This window comes from Corvus brachyrhynchos, unplaced genomic scaffold, assembly GCF_000691975.1.
Source record: "Corvus brachyrhynchos isolate BGI_N302 unplaced genomic scaffold, ASM69197v1 scaffold92, whole genome shotgun sequence".
Taxonomy (NCBI): domain Eukaryota; kingdom Metazoa; phylum Chordata; class Aves; order Passeriformes; family Corvidae; genus Corvus; species Corvus brachyrhynchos.
In genome coordinates, this window is record NW_008236973.1 from 5,266,719 (window position 1) to 5,286,852 (window position 20,134).

General features: G+C 37.9%; 1 protein-coding gene across 2 annotated transcripts in view; it reads left to right on the forward strand.

Annotated features, from left to right (window-relative positions):
• LOC103611779 (E3 ubiquitin-protein ligase HERC2) overlaps positions 1-20,134 on the forward strand; it is a 103,949-nt gene that overhangs the window by 2,416 nt on the left and 81,399 nt on the right. For both annotated transcript variants that reach the window (XM_017728588.1, XM_017728589.1), the window contains exons 2-3: positions 8,361-8,475; positions 15,932-16,069. In XM_017728588.1, coding sequence (XP_017584077.1) covers positions 8,361-8,475; positions 15,932-16,069 — 253 coding nt within the window. The remainder of the gene's footprint in view (positions 1-8,360; positions 8,476-15,931; positions 16,070-20,134) is intronic.

The following is a 20,134-nucleotide window of genomic DNA, read 5'->3' on the forward strand; positions in this document are numbered from 1 at the left end:
ACTAAATTTATGTAAATAGATCAAGATGACTACAAATTGTTTTGAATTGGACCCTGGAACTCTTCACTTCGCAGCTACATTTTAAACTTCTCAGTGTACAGCAGTCCCAAGAATGAATAGGTGACAGTCCTAGGAGAAACAGAATTATTCTGGGGAATTCTTACCTTGGAGACATACAGAGACTGATTAGTTTTTAAAATAAATTCTTCTGCTGCAAAATTTGGGGTGTATAGCTAGAATTGGAAGTAAAATGGTTTCATTTGATGGCCTAGTAGTCTCCAAAGTACTTTTTTTTACTTTTTTCCTTTGTCACTGTTGTCAGAGAGTTTACCCTTTAGACTTGATAACTGGCAGTTATTGTAGATTAAGCCAATGAAATCTCTCTGAAAATTATTGTATTCTTTTTTGTGATGTTGCGTGAATAATGTACTACACAATATTCTAGTACTATTTGCATTAATAAGTCTGTTACATTGTAGTATTAATGTAATAAGAAAAGAAGGACATGTGGATTGTAGCACGGATCGTGTTTAATCACCTGTGTGCGTCACTGTTGCAGCTGGTGTCCGGGCCAAATTTAAATGTTCTTACTCAGTTTTGGGATGTTACTGCTGTGAGACAAAGGCAGTGTGATGTAGCATGTTATTACTGTTCTTAAGTGAATATCAAAGGCACAAGTCCTTTTGTAGTAGCCGCGAGCCTCTGGCCTGTAGGATTAACTGATGTGGTGTGAAATGTTAATGGAACTGTATCTTCATGGTGTTTTTTGCTTATATTAATTTTTCTGAAACTGAACAATGCTATTTTAGGAAGCCGAAGTGCTCTACAAAGATCCAAGTGCATCCTATAACTGCTCCATGTCTTTTTACTAACTTTGTAATTACTTGTATGATTTGTGGCTACTAGTGTAATTTTGAGGTGCTCAGAAACATTATTTTACTGAAAAAATCTAAATTTCCTGGTGGAGGAAAATAAGATACACTGCATGTTGCCTGAAAAAACAAACTCTTACAGCAGCTGAAAAATTCAGGGTAGTTCAGGTGAATATGAAAACATCAGTATACAATATTGACATCTGTCAATAGGACGTGTATAACATCACCATTAATAAAATAGTCCTATGAAGTTATAAAATAGGCAGAGTTTAGTGCAGGACACTTTTTCATGTGTCATGTTTAACATAGTCACTCAAAAAGTAAGTCTATCATTTCAATTTCTAATTTATTTATTTAGATTTGAATTAATACATTGAGAACACCTACCTGTTGATGACTATTACTAGTAGAAACCATCACATTTATAACAAAAGCTGTGTGTAATGGGAGATTGTGTTTTAATGACTGTTCCTAAGGAAGACATTCTTTATTATAAAAAGGGAAGATTAAAATTGTTTACTTAAACCTAGCTACCCAGTTTGCAGAATCAAACTGTGCTTAAAATAATTCTGATTAAATAGATGTACTGTACAACTAAATTAGAATCTTATACAGCGACCTTTAATTAGTGATGGATGAACAACTAAAAACTAGAAGTGCTGTGAGCTAATGGGATGCATGTGTGTGTTCAAATGGAGTTTAATTAGGCTGCTTATTCTGGATCCTGTGGAGAACTGTTGTGCTTAATAGCAGGAGTTAGCAGGAAAAACTTTCATTTTCCTGTAGTGGGGAGAAAAACTTTAGGCAACAGTCAAGGTGGAAGAGCTGTCTGCAAGAAGAATATGAGGCATTTCCATCAGTTTTCATTGAGTTCATGGTTGGCAGACTATTTCTGTTACTATCTTTTTCCAGACATAAAAATGAGTTTTTAGAAATGAAATAGCCACCTTTAAGAGTTGCATTGGTGTGAAACCTTTTTACCCTTCCTTCAAAGTTACATTCGTCATTTTGATTTTCTTGAAAATCCCACTCTTTCTAACAGTGTCTTTACTTGTGATAAGATTATGTAAAGAAATGATGTCTTGGCTATTAAAAGCAAGAAGTTGGTGAAAGTTGCCTTCTCTATTTTGTTACTTTCCTATTAACCTTCTTCTTTGTTTTGGTTTTCTGATCAAAAAAGTGAAGGGCTTATTTGGAAGTTCTTACAACAAACTGCAAATGAGGACTCCTTTATATTTAAAGGAAGTGAACTTCGCAGTAGCAATTTTTAAAAATTATTTAAATAATGAAGTAGTGCTGTCTCTCCAAAATAAGTGATTTCCAGATGGAGGAACAAACACTATATGTGGTGTGATAGGTTAGAGAAATGAGGTTTAACACATGGGTACAAATATTTGGGCTCGGACAGACCTATTCTTCAGATGCATGAAGATAGTTTCTAGATTTGAGTGAATTGCATTATTTGTATGTGTGTGTGACTATTAACTGTTAACTTTTCCAGCAAGTGGAAGACCAGCAGCACACTGCTACTATGGGGACGTTTCTAGTTTAACCCCAAATCGAAGTAACGTGGGACTGCTGAACTTTTCTGACTTAGCTCTCTGAGGTTTTGAGCACTGTGTCTAGGTCTAGTGGTGTTCCACTGTGCTTTGCATAGGTGTGATAAGCAGCTGGGGTTTCAGGGCATGCTTCATTCAGCAGGGAAGGAAGGAAGCTAGGACAAAATACTAAGACAACAATGAGAAAGGAAACACGAATTGAATGGATTCAAAAAAGCAAGAACAGAAGAGAGACTTAGGAAGGGACTTATTGTTCTGTGATTTTCCTTGCTATTACTGGGCTGAAAAAGTTTTTCGATTTAATATTTTTTTAAAGAGAAATGTTTTTTTCATATAGTCTAAAATACAGCCAAAGGCTAATGCAAAAATAACTGAATAGAAGAACAGATTCTCCACTACCCTTGCTGGCAATTCTGTGGTGAAGATTATTTAAGTAGCTTGTATTTTAAATCCATATTGATGTTCTGTGATTATGAAGTCAGTTTCTTAAACTTACAGTGCAATTATATAACCAGGAATCCCACCTGAGTCAATCCTCGTCCTTATGTGTCATTTTATTTTCCTGGCTTCATTTTTCTTGAGTTCAAGCTAACTTTTATGAAGGCTTCTATGCTTTTTGCAGGGAAGTTTATGAAACCACATTGAGAACATAATCTAATGTACTACATAGAATGGATCTGATTTAAATAGTTGTCTTCAAAACAAAATCAGAGCTGCTGATTATTCTTTAAATAGTCTATTAAAAGCAAAATTGTAGCAGTGCTTTGAGAATTCTCACGACCTTATCCAGTTATGATTGCAAGATTTCATTTTCTTGAAATGCAAGGAAATGTTAACACCAGTGTCCTACTGTCTAGAGTTGATGGGGATGGACGGGAATTTCACTGCCAGCCCTGTTGGAGGCTGGCAGCAGCATATGTCAGCAACCAAACTAGATACCCCTTGGACTTAATCAGATGTTGTACCAGACAGAATAAATCACAGTTTAACTGCAGAGATAAGATTAACAAAAGATTAGAGTGGAGGCAGCCCAGTTTACAGAAGTTCACTTTAAAGTCTCCTTAGGCCCTTGCTTTTTTAGTTTGGGATAAGTGAGCAGGGCTGAGCCTTAGGTCTGCGTGGGAACCGTGGATTTGTTGAGATAAATGGCTTTGAAGTGCAGAGATCGAGACATGGTCTGGGCATGAAAAAGTGTGACAAATGATGGAAGAGGCTTGGTGTTTCTGAAGGTGAGATGTGTAGGAGATGGGGATTGAGAGGAGGTCAGTAGATGTCATGGGAAAGGACAAGGGAGATTTTTAGCATCTGGAGTGAGTAGGAGGATTAAGAACATGGGCCAAAGTTGCAAGGCAGTGGATGGTAGTATTGGAGTATAGAGCTGCTGTTGTCCTGGTCTTGGGAAGGAAGCATGTAAGTGGTGGGGCAAGCAGGGCCTTGAGGGGGAGATTTACGGAGGGTACATCTCTGGTACTGTTGTCTGTTGTAAAAGTTCGGTTAAAACTTATTCTTAATTTGCTAATTTACTGAGTTTGTTTTAAGTTCATCCCTTTAAACGTTTTCAAATGAAGTTACTAAATTATTAGAGGGAAAGACGTTCATATGAATCAAGCAATCTAGTAAAAGAGTGTTAGACTTCACAAAACACAAGTGGCTGCTCTTGTGTTTGGAACTCCAGTAGGTCAGGAGCAATGAGGACACCAACCAAGTGTGTTTTTCTTCTCTTGCACTGTACCACCAATTGCCTTGTGAACATTCTTCAAATAATTTAGTATAAGTACCTTTTTCTTTTTTTTTTTTTTTTTTTTGAGAAAAGAAACCAGAGAAATCTTTTCAAATTTGTTCTGAACAAAGTTCTAGTTCTCTAGTTTGAACACTGAGATGTGTTGATAGACTCTTTACGAATGACTGAATATGAGAGGTATTGGTAGGAGCAAAAGAAGAAAGTAATATGTACTTTTTCTCGCTAGTCATAAAATACTGTAGGAAGAAAAATTGTGGGATTGGGCAATCAAAGCAGACATTTGACTTTTCTACTACACAGATGAGTGTTATCTTCAGCTGCAAGTTTCACAGGGTCACAAATGTTTGAGATTGGAAGGGTCATCTAGTTGGACTAGAGGTCATCTAGTCCAACTCTCCTGTTCAAGCAGGGCCACCTAGAGTCCAGTGCCCAGGTCTGCGTTTGAATGTCTTTCGAATAGCTCCAAGAATTGAGGCTCTACAACCTCCCTGGGCACCTTGTGCCACTGCTTGGTCACTCTCTCACAGCGAAAGTGTGTTTCCTGGTGGTCAGAGGGAAGCCCCTGTGTTTCAGTTCACACCCACTCCTGCTGGTCCTGTCACTGGGTACCACTGAGCAAAGCCTGGATCCATCTTTTTTACACCTTCCTTTCAGATTTTATATATATACATATATATATATATATATATATGTAGATGAGTGTTCTTCCCAAGCCCTTTCTCTCTGCCTTTCTTCATTAAAAGGGTGTTCCAGTCCCTTAATCATTTTCATGGCTCTTTGCTGAGCTCTTTCCTTTTTGTGCGTGTCTCTCAACGCTGAGCCCAGCACTGGACCCAGCATTCCCAAGTGCAGAATAGAGGGGAAGGATCACCTCCCCAAACCTGGCAACACTCCTAATGCAGCCCAGGTCATACATTAACGTTCTTCATGGCAAGGGCACACTGGTGGTTCATGTTCAATTTGGTGCCCACCAGGACTCCCAGGTTCTTTTCTGCAGAGCTGTTTCCCAGCAGGTCAGCCCCCAGCCTGTACTGGTGCCTGAGGCTGTTCCTCCCCAGCTGTAGGACTCTGCACTTCTTGTTTAGCTTCATGAGGTTCCTGTCAACCCGTTTCTCCAGCTTGTCAAGGTCACTCTGCATGTCAGCACGACCCTCTTTTGTATCAACCACTCCTCCCCATTTCTGTTGGCTAAAAGAAATATTTCTCTTAGGGGAGCTGTAAATTTTCTATTGTGATAATGTAATTTTGAGATTATGAAAATAAAATTGTGTAAATAATTTATCACTTAAAACCTCAGACTTTTCTTTCACTTTTGGCTATTATATATAGCAAATACTGGGTATCTGCTGAATGTTGAGTAGATTAATAGTCATTTTGTTACAGCTGAAATTAGGTTGCCCTCAGTTATGACAGATGAATTGGTAGTAAATACTGTTTCTTAATTATCCTTTCAGCTGGTTCCTTTGATTATTGCTGTAAAGTAAGTCCAGTGTTTCTTTACGTTCAAACTTGTCTCCTTTTTCCCCTCCCCCCAACACAGATACTGCTGACAAAATGTTAACTACAACCTAAGTAGTAGGCAAAATTGTTTATCTGAAGGCTGTTTATGGTGAGGTATTTGGAGAGGGAGGTGGAACTCTGTGACCTGTAGTCTTCGTGGTTCCTCTTATCTTTTTGCAACATACCAAGAAAGTTACTTTGATAAGACTTTGAACCTACCCCGAGGCTGAAGATATTTTGTTTACTTTTCCAGTTTTTAGTTGCGCGAAAGAGTTGAGTGAACTTTATGCCATGTAAAAGGATTAGAGGTTGAAGTGGAGAAAACAGTTCCTGATTCTGCTTTATATGAATGCTCTCAAAAGTAATAAGTAAGTTTTCTGAAATAGAACAGTGCTGCATTATGAAGAACCTGGCATTCAAAGCCTGGAGACATTTAGATTCTATGGGCTGTGACAATAATTTTCCATACCAAGGTGATCTGAGAATGTAAAGTAAAATGTGTAAAAAAGACAATTTATTAGAGAAAGATCTTTAATTTGTGCAAACTGTAATTTATTATGCAACCCATCTGGAGGGTTGCCTCACTTGCTATTTTTCAAGCTTGTATTTTAGGGTAGGTTAGCATTTAACAGGTGAAAGTTAAAAAAAAAAAATCTATCACCACTATGTGAGCCAAAATCAGTGAAACAGTTATTTTGCTATTTTACACAAGAAAAAAACTCTGAAAAGTAAATTCTCTAGGTATTCCACTAAAATATATGACCACATCTAAAGAAGGAAAAAGTGAACGCCATTTATTGTTGAAATATTCATAGACTGGGAACAATCAAGAAAATCAGTTCATGGCGAATGATTTTTTTTTTTCTTGTTGAAATGCAGCTTCAGCTTATTCCAATTTTTAAAAAATGAAGCCAAATGTAAAGCTTTTAGCAAAAGACAAATCTTTGCAAAAGCTCTTTGTGCTGTTTGGCGCTGAAGAACAGGGACTGTACCTTTCAGTAAAGCATGGTCAGAGTTTGATTCTGGTGCTGTACAATTGATAAATCACAGATAAAATTAATAATGTCTAGCTCACACTTCATGATTCTTTTCCTTCTTATGGCCCTGATCAGGCAATAGTAAGTGACAGACACATACAATGTGTCAGCTCATATTTTATGCTAAAAGAAGAATTAGTGAAGTCATTAATACATGTTGGAGTGCATTTCTGAAGTATGCAATATGAAGTCAAGAAACTACTGTGCTCGTTTAGTGTGTTATAGTGGTGTGAAAGCGTGCAACTTGTCTTTTAATTCGTGTTAACTGAGATGAGCTAGATCAGCAAATGTCTTCCCTGCTGGTGGGTGTCTCTCATAAAACCTGTAATCTTTAATCATTAAAATATATTTTATTTTGACCTATTTCCTTGAGACAAGTGGTCTTCTGTGTGTAATGGTAAATATTTTATGGCAGTTCTAAGCCACATCTTTGTATTACTTCTCAGCTGAAACACTTTGGATTTGAGTGCTAGTTACATAACACAAAGATGCTTCTGAGTAAGCCTTCAGCAGGTGGTGGGTTGTTGATTTTTTTTTGGTTGTTTTTTATTTGTTTGGTTGGTTGGTTTTGTTTTGTTGTTTTTTGGGTTTTTTTGTTTGTTTGGGTTTTTTTTTTAATGTGGTCCACTGCACCACTTGGGTATGCAGAAAGTATTCTGTTTCTCAGTTTCATGTCCTGCCCTCCTCCGTTATGCTACACAGTTGTGAATTACAGCCTGGTTATTATGGAATTCGCTTGGGATGTAGATACCTGTTTTACAGCGTTTTATAAAGCAGAAAACATCAACAGAAGTGAAGTTATCCTGGTCATTAGGATCCTTCAAGGGAGATCCAAATTCCTAAATCATTAGGAGATTTGTGTTACAGCCAGTGCTTTTGTGAGTGGTTCCAGCTAGCAGAGTCTATATTCTGTTGCCAGTATTTGTCCTCTTGAACACAAAGTGTATTGGGAGCTGACCTGGGCTGGGGCAGCCTTTCGCTCTTCCTCTGGGTGCAGCTGGTTTTAGGCTTGATCGTTCCATAATCTGCTCCTTCATGGGAGGGGAGGCATTGTAGCAGTTGGAAAGAAGAGGGAGGGTTGTGAGAGATGCTTTGCACAGCAGGACCAGATTGAACTGGCTGAATTCATTTACAAATCTGTGCCTTGATGTCATCATTCTGGTTAAGATGCCCAGCTCTTCAGTTGCTGGTTGGCAAGGGGACTGTATGTTTCTCTGTCTTGAGATTTTATGCAGCTTGACTTTGTTTGAATAGCTTTTTCCGAAGGGAAAAAGGGCACCCCACACCCTCTCAGCCCTCCAGTCCCCAACTGATGTCATCTTGAATGGGTGGATAGTTCTGAGGTAACCAGATCCATGTGTTTGATGAGATTTGTCACCAAAAAAAAGTTCATTTTGCCAGACTTGAATCTAAAATTTACTGTTTTGCACTTTTAACCTGAAAATAGCATAGCTAGACAATCAGAGGTTCTGAAGAGCATTTTAATCCCTGTCCTACATGCATACAATGTCATTTCCGATGAGATGGTGCATGTGTTTTCTTTCTTCTGGGATGATGTATAAAATCAGATGTATTTTAAATGTTAGCTTGAGTTGCCTTGAGAGAAAATTGTTGTGTGTAACTATATATAATGTATTATTTTTAACAGCTTGCTTTTACACGAGATGGACTATGTGGCTTGTGGAATGAAATGGTAAAAGATGGAGAGATTGTATATCCTGGAACAGAATTAATACAGAGTGGTGAGCTACCTCCAAAAAAAGGTATGGATTTCAAATTTCTTCTTATTTGTTCATTTTTTCTTTCACTGTAATGATGAAAATTGACTTCAGCTTCCATACTGTCACAAAACTTTGATTTATCATTACCTCTCTATACAATTTGCAGGTGTTAATGTTTTGAATTAAATACATTTGAAAGTGATTTCTTAGAATTGTACAGAAAGGTAGCATCTAAGCCTCCAAATGAAGGCTTAAATCTGTTCCAGCCTTGTGAAATTTAACTTTGTAACTAGGCATGTTATTATGAGAGAGGCTTGGCAGTGTCTTTTTGTTTGGTATGCTTGGTGTGTTTACAGCTGAAGCCTTTGTTTAAAGGAAGTGGACTGAGGAATGGGATAAAGCTGATACTGCTATTTCTAATTTTGTTTACAGTCTTCAGAACGTAGCTAAAAGGTCAGCTAAAAAACTGTGCACAATCTGCCTGAGAATGTAGTGCATTTTTTTTGTTTGTTTGTTTTTTAAGTTTTCCAGTGTACTTGAGAGCAGTTCAAATGCTGCAAATGGCAGAGTAATACATCTATTTAGAGAGATTACTTCGGTGGAGGTGGATTTTGTTTTGTGATGGACAGTGGGGTGATTCTGCTCTTGCCTTTTTTTTTCATCTGCACCACAAAAGTGGTACTCCTTGACTCCTTATTGAACAGAAAATTGAATTGGTCAAAAAGGAAAGTATTTGTTTCCTGATCTGGCTGAAATGGACTCACCAAATGGTCAGATAAGTTTTGTCAGTAATTTTTAAGATTCCCAGATAAATGAGAGATGGGTAGGAATACTGCCTTTGGTAACAGTGAAGTATTATCTTAGCACCTGTTACTTCCTGAACTATACTGTGGGATAAGACATGATATTTCAAACCAATAATGCTCAATTACTCATGTAGACAGTTTTTTCATACCTATAGTATGCCTCCTTTAAAAATAGGAGGAATGGATGTGTTTTTGACTAGAGGAGGTAATTTCTACAGGAAATAAGATACAATAAATAATTTATGAGAGAAGAATGAATTATACATTTACTTATCAAGTGTGTAAGCTTTGTAGGTTATGAGTGGCTGCATGCTGTAATAAAAACCAGGTTATGCTCCTAACTGTTTCAGAGTTAGAAAACTTTTGTCTTCGGTATGCAGCTGGCCATTTGGAATATTATTGTTGACACTGGGTGAAAATACAGCTGGTCTTATCAGAAAGGATACTGCAAAACTGCTCATGAAATGAGTGGAGGTAGAGTAATAATTTGTGCTTTGGATTGGCTAGTTCCATGTATATTAATAACAGGTGTTGCAAACTTGATGCAATAGAGGGAAGGATTACCTCCTAAATGAATTGTAGGAAATGCTTTCCTGTTCACTGACAGCTCATGATAGGGGTGTTGTGGTGGTCATAGTACAACAATTCAACACACTATGCTTTCATGTAGAAGACAGATAGAAACCATCTGTAATACCAAAGACTATATATTATAGTAATGAGTAAGTACCTGCTTTGCAAATGAAATTGATGAATTGATCTTTTTGTGCCAAATATTTACACATTATTTTTGGAGTTGTACTAGTCTTTGGCAGAAGACTGTTCTTTCAATATCTTTATAGCTAAGTACCTGCAGAGAATTGAGATTTTTGTTAGTTACAGTGCTGAAGTGCTTTTAGTAATTCTGAGAAAGCTTATAGAGAGATGTCATAGGATAATTGTTTCTAATTTTCAGGGTAATCCTTGAAATATCAGCTAGGAAAATGCAATCTGTCACTTCTGATGCTAGATATAGACAGCAGTATAAAGTAAAAATCCAGAAGTGCTAAGTCAATCATCTGTGACTTCACTTGTTTGTCCACACTTAGGATGCTTATTCTGAACAGCGATGAGAATTCTTTGTTTTAGATGCTGGATATATGTGTGTACACATGTCTTAGAAGGTTCAAAAATTTATAATGTGTTAAATACTGTAGGATACTGTTACTTAAAAATACAGAGTTTCTGTCACTTTACTGTATAAATAAGGCTTTTTTGTTACCCTAAAATGTCAAAGCTGTGATGATGGTTTTGAAAGCTTTCTTATATCCATAGTGGTCGTGGTGAAGGCAGACTTCCACTTGTTGCTTCCAGTACTGTATTGTGGTGAGTTGACCTTAGCCAGGTGCCAGCCCTTCCAGCTCCTTGCTTGCTGCCCCTCCTCAGTAGGACAGAGGGAGAAAATAAAAGGGAAAAGCTTGGGGGTTGAGGTAAAGCCGGGGAGATCACTTACTGCGTACTGTCGTGGGCAGTTTATTTTAGTGCCAGTTAAGATAGAATTGGATGGTAAGAAGGATAAAAACTAAAACACCACCTTCCACTTCTCTTTGCATCTGCAGGAGTTAAGGGTAGGATTACATAGCACAGATCACACATGTTCCTTTTCACAGCTGGAGGGTGTATGTTCTTCTGCATAGGTATTTCCAAAACATCTATTTCTTGAAGCACCGCAGTAGTTCAGGAATTTAAATAACAGTTTGTTCAGGCTCTTAACTCCTAGGATTAATGTATGAACTGGGTTTCAGTGAAGATAACCTTCAAAAATGCTGCTATGTTGGCCTACAGGATTCTAAAATACATCTATCTTGCTTACCAGACTTGAGTTTTTAGAAGAAAAAGGTAATCAAGGCTATTTTTGGTCAGTGTCAATCTAATTGTATGTTTGATTCTGTTAGGCAGTAGTGAATCATGGAACCAGAAAAATTGTTGATCAGTTTGCACCTCTGAACTTGCAGCTCGAGTTGTTTCATGAAATTAAAATCTAAAGTATTTACATCTGTTTAGTTGGTACTTACTTTTTTGCATAAATGATCTACAAATATAATTCAAGGGCAGAGGGAAACATACATACAAGTAATGAGATTTATATAAAACCCAGTGGTTTTATATGAAAAGCAGTATAGATTAATGTCAGTATTCAGAGTTTGCTGCTAAATTGACTAATCTGGAGTTAAACAAGAGGGGTTGCTGTACGTGGTCCCTTTTATTCAGTCTGTTTTAAGAAGCTTTGATTTAAGCCCATCCATTATAAGTCTATTTCTTCACTACTGCTGTAGCTCTCTGTTGATGCTGACAGGACTGTTCAGAAGCAGCACTTCATTCTGTCAGTGGATATTAGTAGTGGTAGTAGACTGGAAGAACATGCTATTGATAACAAAAATCATTCCTTTTTTCTCTAGGAAGAATATAGAAGTAGTGCTTTTTTTTTTTTTTTTCCCCCTCCTGTTAGCAAGAATGTTTGATTAGGAATAAGCTCTTTGTTTTGAATTCGTGGCACTTTCAGAAAAACATATTTGATAAATGTGTTCAACTGTATGTGTTTGCATGTTTCCAGGTACCATCTGAGGACACAGCTGTTGACAGTAGTGATGTTCAAATACAGGTGCACTTGTAGCATTGCATGTACTTAAAAGATAATCAGGCTGCCCTCAGGAAATTTGGATTAGATTAATACCTTGTATATGGGAACCTATGTACTGAAAATAATAAAAAGTAGTAAATAATATTATTACTAAATTTTCAAGTTAGAGAACCATTACTGTAAAATTTTAAGACATACCAGTCAACTACACAGGTCTATTTTGTGGGTTGCTATTTTTTATTTATTTTTGATTCCTCAAACTTCATAGGTGGAAAATTCTGTTTCAATTAGCTGTTTTAAGTTCCAGGACAAAAATATAAAATTGTCAGTTTCATACCTCTGTCCTGCCTTTGGTAAACACTGTGGGCTTCCTCTTCTGTTCCCCCTTACCTGAAAGTTGGATCTTTCTCAGCCTGGTGCCACTGAATCCATAAACCTCATTCAGTGTTGCACCTGCAGGCAGGTTAAATAAAGTCCAAATGCCACAAGCAATTCCAGAGAGGCTGGCAGAAACAAAATATTTATGACAAGAATAACAGTATGTGGGAATTGGTTATGGTGGCTGCTGTTCAGACCACGTTATAAATCAAACTTTAGTAGTGTGCAGGCATGAAGGCTGGCTCCTGCTTTGAGCCTCCTTTTTTGTGGAAGGGAGAAATTGTTAAAAGTGAGAAGTGCCACTTCTCTGCTTCCCCTGACCCGGCTATGTACTCAGTGGTTCAAGAATTCAGTGCTCAGCTGTGGATTATCATACTCTCTCTGCAGGATAGGGAAGTCTTTAGTCACCCTGTAGGACAGTTTGATTTCATAAATGTAAAATGCTCTATTGTAAATTCAAAATATAACTTAAAGAATGTATTGTAAAAAAATTAGTGTACCAGGGAAGAAAAGAAACTTTATTTATGATTAGGGTTAGGAGATCACAGTCTATCATCTTGACTCAACCTAGAAGGCTGCATAAATATGGTTTGCAAATGGTAAGGCATGTGTCCTTCCATCCCAAATAACTATCAATTTTGTGTATGTATGTATATGTGTGTGTGTGTAAAAAGTAAAGGATTTTTGACAGAAAATATATTGCAGCTGAAATATTTCCTGGTTCTGGGACTGCCAAGTACTGGTTTAGGGTGGTTATAAAATACAGCTCTTGTCTAAAGCACTCTGTGTGACTTTTTGCCCTGTGAGGGGCAACATCTGTAAGGAAACTGTTGCCAGCTTTCTCTCTGGACTGAGGGATTCCCAACTACCTGAGTTCATTGGCATTTCAAAGCAGACCAAGACCGTACTGTAACAGGTGGTGGAGGCGACTAAGCAGTGTCAGGTTTTTTTCTTCATGGATTATGAAATGGAAGTTCCATTTTTAGTGCTTCCTTTTTATCCTCAATTTGTACCAGATTAGGCTATGGCTGTGCGAGATGGTGCACACATGGTGAGCTACTGTGCTTTGATTTGGGAGCTAATTTCTAGTTGAGAACGGTTTCTGCAGTTGCTCAGTTTTGACTGGCTATGCCTACCTGCCTCAGCATGGAAGCATAAGGCTGTAAAGTAAAACATAATGAAGAGAAAGTTCATTCAGGGAGATGTTACGCAGTTGTTTCCCCCACCACAATATTCACAAAATTAAGTTAAATCATGCTGACGCAGTGCACTGTATTTTTGCATGCACTATTTTGAAAACTGTCTTACTACTTGTTACTTTGGCCTGTTCTGGCTTTGCTCAAGATTTTTCTCCTCCATGCCCCTCTTTCTGAAAACTCCTTGGGTCTCCCTGTTTAAAAATCTTTCATGAAGCATAACAAAACTTCCACAATTATGATGTCTGTGTTGCTGGTTTCAGTCTAGACTGATACCAGCTTTGTCTGTTATGTGACAAGTGTTTTTTTGCAAATATAGTGAACCATCTTTGTGGAACAATTTGACATGGTCTTTTAATGTGATTTTTAGCTCATCTGCTTCCCACTTTTTCTCTCACTGTTCCTCTTTTCAGTTCATACAGACAATGTGGATTTACATGTCAGGGTTGTTTTTATTACATAAAAAGCTTGAGTTCCCACCTGGATTGGGATCTTCTCCATTTGCAGTGAGGAGTTTGACAAAATGACTAAGTTCGTAGCCCTTGGTTGTCATCCCTTGCCAAGGTTCTGTTAATAAGTGTAACAAGTTCTCCTACAGCTGCCTGCAAAACAGTATCTTGGCACAGCACCCTTCTACCCACTAACTAAAATTGCAGACCCTGAAAAGTGTGTCTCTAGACGTGTGGGTGAGTGCAGAAACAGTGAGATTATGGTGTTACTGTGGAAATACTCTGAACCACTGGGGCTGAACAGGGTCCTTTAATGGTCTATAATGGATTCTGTACTTTCAGTGTTATTTGCATGTGCCTTTGAATAGAAACAGCTGCATTACATCACATTCTGGACATTGTTATCAAACCTAGTGACTTACAGGTTGTTCCTCAGTGTTTGGGGGATGCAGTTACGTTCTCCGATTGCCACTTACAAGAGGTATATACAAATTGCATTTTCCTGTTCTCAAGTGACTTTCCTATCTCTTCCTTGGCCCACAGTCTCAGCCCCATCATGGATACTGCAATTAATGTCTCCTCTTCTTTCCTTTTCTTCCTGCTCTTCAGTCTTCATCTTGCACCTCCTGAGCACTAGTGTCAGTTATAGGTTAGGAAACAGTGGCTTTAATTTAAAATTTGTGTAATTAAGGCTCCCCCAAAAAGCTTTATTTTAGGAGGTGCTATTGTCTCCAGTTAAAAAAATTTTAACAAAGAGCCAATCACAGATCCAGTTCCAACCAGATTAAGCATTAATTTTCTGTCAGGCCAGATGGAAAGAACAGTTCCATGCTTTTGTACATTGTGATAGGTGTATTTTGTACATTCTGAGGTAATGAGAGCCTTTGATCTCACTCTATGAGTGTGAGGCAGGCTGCAGTCAGATGTTCTGTGTCTGGCTACTGATGTGAACCTCTTGATTATTCTTTTCTTCTGATTTATGCTGGTACAAATGCAGGTTTTTTGGAGCGTGTGTGGGGTGAGAGAGGAAAGAAGACAAAATACTAGTGATTATCTTTCATGTTGTGGCCAGGACATTTAGGGAGGGAGTCTATGGACTAGATTGGCAGATAGGAATCAGGGATTGGTCAGTTTTTTAGGAGCCAGATAAAAATGACTGGAACTAAACTCTTCATGGATAAGTTTCAAATGCTGGACTTCAGAAATTCTGAGTGGTATGGTTTGAAAAGAAGGTCAGGGTGAGGAAAGTAGTTGGCCATGTGTCCCTCAATTGCAATGCAGTCTTATGCATTGAACTGACTGGAGGTATGGATATGGAAATCCATATTCCAAGTATAAATAAGGAGAAACTTCCAGCTGTCTAGTTCTACTGTGTTTAGAAATTGGGACTTTCATGCAGCCTTTGATTACGGAGGTAAGTGACTAATGTCTGTGTTCTGTCTTTGTGAAAGTAGTCTCAAAAGGATTGCACGTGGCGTTTGTTGCCTGGGCAGAAAATGGTGGAATTATTTTCATTACTTGCTAGTAATTACTAAGATGCTAGATATTTTACAGATGTTGACATACTGCTGCATAAAATTAGTGTAAATGCCAATATATAGCTCTTCTTGATTTTGAAATTAAGGCTACTGCTGTCTTTTTTTATTTTGTTGGAAATGGAATATAAAAGCAAGTAAATACTACAGAAATAGGAATAGTTGGGGGCAAAATCTGACTCAAAGTGCCTCCTTTGCAGTACTGTGTATTACAAATCCTTTGCAAGTCTTACAGGATAGTATCTATATTAGATGTTCATCATCCTGAGGAGGTTATAGAGGTGATTTCTGGATTGTAAGGTCACTGTCTTACGAAATGTAACATGAGACCCAGCACCTGTGACAGTTAACTGTCCTCCCCCCACCCTGTTCTCTTAATGATAGACTATATTTCTGTCAGCTGGTGGGCTGGGGATTTTACCTTTACATTTCTAATCTAGACCTGAATCCCAGCTTGAACTGAAGGTAGTTTAACTGGTCTTTTTTTTTTCCCCCTCCCTTTTGTTTTCTTTAGATGATAGCACTGAATGCCAAACTGCGTCAAAGAAAGAAGAGCAAAATGACAAAGAAAAGAAAGATGAAGAAGAGACTCCACTGCCCACTTACAGGGCCAAATCGATTGTTGAGAGTTGGGTGTGGGGTAAACAACCAGGTATTACAGCTGTTTTGGTCATTGTCACTGACATTACATATTCTATATTGGTCACTACTTTTGTAGCATCAGGAAGTATTTGTATCACATGTGCTTGCTGACTGATGCATCTGCTAGGTTAGTGAAATAAGTTGAGTAAGTGGCTAACTGTGATTGAAATTAAACATTTGCTGTAATTAATTTCAGATTTAATTAGGCTCTTGACTCGAAGAGTCAATTTGCCCCTTTCAGGCTGCTTGAAGGAATGACGGACTGACTTGGAATAAATGAAGTTACACAGTGAAAAGTTCCAATGTTTCAGAATATTTCTTTTCAGTTGCAGACATTATAAAAAAATTGCTTAGTTTCTGAAGCCTGGATTTTCTGCAGGCAGTAATGATTTAATAGGTGATTTTTCTCTTTGGTTTCATGGTCTGGTAGATAGGTTTGTGTGAATCATGGGAGGAAGGTTGAAATGGTTGGTTCAGTTAACTGTTTGTCCTGACCTTTGCTGACAGTAATTGCACCAGTGGTAGCAGTGGAAAAGCAGTTTGTGTTTTCACATCTTCATGTAGGGGTCTATGAAATACTACTTTTGATACTGAAGCCAGCTGAAGTTTGTGGCTGTTTGTTACTGTAGAGCAGCAGTTCATTGTCTAAAATTGTCCATGTTTAAAAATAGCAGATCAGAAGAAGCCTCAGTTCAGTAGTTTATTTTACAGTTCCTGGTACATGATGTTGCCTGATTCCGATGTTGGCATGTACAAACTTCAGAGACATCTGTTGTGCCACTTGTCCTTTCCCCTCACCCAGAAGCACTTGAATATCCCTGGGAAAAGTATTATCTCTTCAGTGCCAGAATCTGCATCTGTGTAGCTGTGTTTGCTAGGGGAGATACTTGTTTCTGTTGAGCCACAGGTCAGCTGCCAGTCTGCTGTCCTCTGCTCTGTGCCAGCCTGCTTGCTCCCTTTCCTTAAGGACAGGAGGACAGATGGATTTGCTGTCACTCAGGTAGTGGGGCAGAATCTTGCAGTATATTAGGAATGATAAGAATTGCCACTACCGTGGAAGAGGGAGCGAGAATTGAATGTGTTGAAGAGATGTGAGCTGAAGGTCACATTATTTACGTTTTATATTCTTATTTAATGTGTCTTGCTGAAAAGTAAAATAAAACTATTTTACAAAATGATAATCTAAATGTCAAGTATCTTACCAAATTTCTTCCAGGTGACCAAAGTGTTTGGGACAAGACTTGGCCTTTAAGCTCACCCTCCAATTATTTTTTAAAAAATTGAGAAAGTGTTTTTTCAGAAAAAAAAAGGATGTATGTGTGTTTGGAGTTTTCAGAAAGAAATAGCTTACTGTCTTGTAGTTACTTTCAGTGCTTATATATAGTATGGTTTATTGCTGCATGTATGGGTTCTTATTCTAGAAATAACTTTGAAGACTTTATAATTTGAAGAATTAAATTCGTATTCCTTGGTCTCTGTTACCATTTGTGCTTGTTTGTGTCACCTAGCTGTGACAGAAATCCTTAAATGGTGCTATGAATACACTTGCCGTTTATATTGTATAAATAAACTGCAGATGTGGCTTTTGTTCATGATTGTAGGTTACCTTGTTAATTTTTGTTTTGCATTTTTCAGAAATATAGCTAACAGCTGTCTTTTGAGCCATCCTAGTTTTTGTGGCTTGGTAATTAATTTTGAAAAAACTGTACAGAATCGGTTCCATTTTGACGCTTTCTGTTAATGTTTCATAAAATGAGAACTGTTTTAAGCATTTCTTCTGTTATCCTTCAGGAAAATAAACTTTTAAACATTTCCTTATCAAAACCATGAAGGAAATTTTAAAAAGGAGAATTGTTTCTTAAATATGTCATTGCTGATCAAGTAAGAATTAAAGACTTACTATGTCTTCATTTATGGTTTATATTCCTTTATAAGTAGGGTATAATTTGGAGATGGAGATTTGAAGTTATGTTACAAAAAGAACTGAAGAGGCATTTAAAGTCAGTGTCTCAGGTCAATACACTGAAGTATTTCTCCTGAGTTTAATGATTTACAGCCTTACATTATGAAAATAGTAACTAGATATTAGACACTGTATATCCATGTTTTAGAAGTGCTGTAATACAATCTTAGTTTGCCAAGTGTGGAGGATCTTGGTGTTGAACTTCAACAGGCTAATCTAGGTCAGTGGGCCTTGTGACACCCCTCCCCCATGAGGGCTAAGGGATTGTGAGAGCACAGAGAAAAACCTGTTCATCAAATGTGTTGAGAAATAGTACTTTATGTATCCCTCAGCTTCATGCTTGTTTTGTCATCGTGGCACGAGTTCAGCGAAGCAAAATGCTTTCTCTAGGTCTCATTTATGCTGAGATGACTGTGCTGTCAGAATAGGGCAAAAACATCAGTTTATTTCTTTTTTTCTTTTTTTTTTTTTGGTAAGGGTCTTACTATTCCAAGTACTGTAAGAATACATAAGATAATAATAAATAGATGTGTAAGTCATTATTTGACTTTAAGGTGTTTTTTTTTCTTTCTCTTTTGCATTTTAGTGTTCTTCCATTTCGTACTCAGCTCTTTCATGATACCACTGTTGAGCTATCCATTTTTTGACATGAATACTCCCTTAAAACATCTTCCGCCTATTGTATTCATACCAGTACATTCATAAAGCAGTTCCTCTGATTCTTCCTAAAAATCCTGGTTTACTACCTTCATCAGTTTTCTTTTCTGAAGATATTTAGGTTTTAACCACTTATGTGATCTGAAGTCCAGATGTTCAGCTCTAGGTATGGGGAAAAAAAAGAGGAAACCCTTTGAAGTTTGTTCAAAGCCTACAGAAAATAGAGCAGTATTTCATCTTCTTGGGCTTCTTTTTCTTAGTTATAATATGCTTAAGGTTGGCTGTATTGAATCAAACTGTTCACAGACAGTGTTGCATCTTATTTTTCTGATATTGTTAGTACAGCTGATTGCATCAAATGCTTTATAGGCACTACTGAAGAGGCAAGGCTAAAATTAATCATGTGACTTCAGTGAGCTTGTTGAGATGCCTGTCATTACCAAGTGCACTTGTATTCCTGCATTTGTGTTGTGAGAGGAGATAGGCAGAACTTATATCCTGTAAGGGGCTTTTAATTGCATGATTAAGTCTAAATTTACATTGTGTACAGAAGTAATTAAAAAGTAGTCATGACACTGAAAAAACCTTTTAGCCTTCATTGTTGTGATATTTTCAGCTTTTATCAAATTTCTTGACCCATACTTTCAAGTTTAGATTTAGAAATGCTGAGTCAAAGGATGAAATTTGACCTCCCCTGTTTTTCTCAGAGCTCCTTCATCCCTGTATTTTCTTTTACCTTTTTGCCTTTGCATCATCATTCTACCCTGTTCCTTCCACCACAGCTTGAAACCACTTGTCCAGCTCCAGATGTTTGGTTGCTGTTTATGCCCTTAAGGAGTGTATGTGTTTGTATGTATATTTACCCACACACAGGAATTCAAATGCCTGCTATTTTGTTCTGTTCATGAGTACTAGAGCATCAATTCAAGCAAGTTGTACTGATGATCTAAAACTTTGAAAATTAGAGAATCATAGAATACGCTGAGTTGGAAAGGACCCATGAGGATCATCGAGTCCAACACTGGGTCCTTCCCAGGACACCTCAATAGTCACACCATGTGCCTGAGAGCATTGTCGAAATGCTTCTTGAACTCAGGCTGGCGCTGTGACCACTTCCCTGGGGAGCAGTTCCAGTGCCCAACCACTTTCTGAGTGAGAAACTTTTTCCTGATATCCAGCATAAACCTCCCCTGACCCAGCTGCACGCCATATCTGTGAGTCTTGTCGCTGGTCACAAGAGTGAAGGACTGGTACTTGCCCCTCCACTTCCCTTCACAAAGATGTTGAAAACCACAATGAGGCCTCCTCTCAGTCTCCTCCAGGCTGAACAAACCAAGTGTCCTCAGCTGCTTTTCTTAAGGCTTCCCCTCCAGACCCTTCACTGTCCTCCTGCGCCCAGCCACAAAATGAGTTGCATTCTGAATGCACATGCAGCTGATCAATATTTCTCCTGCT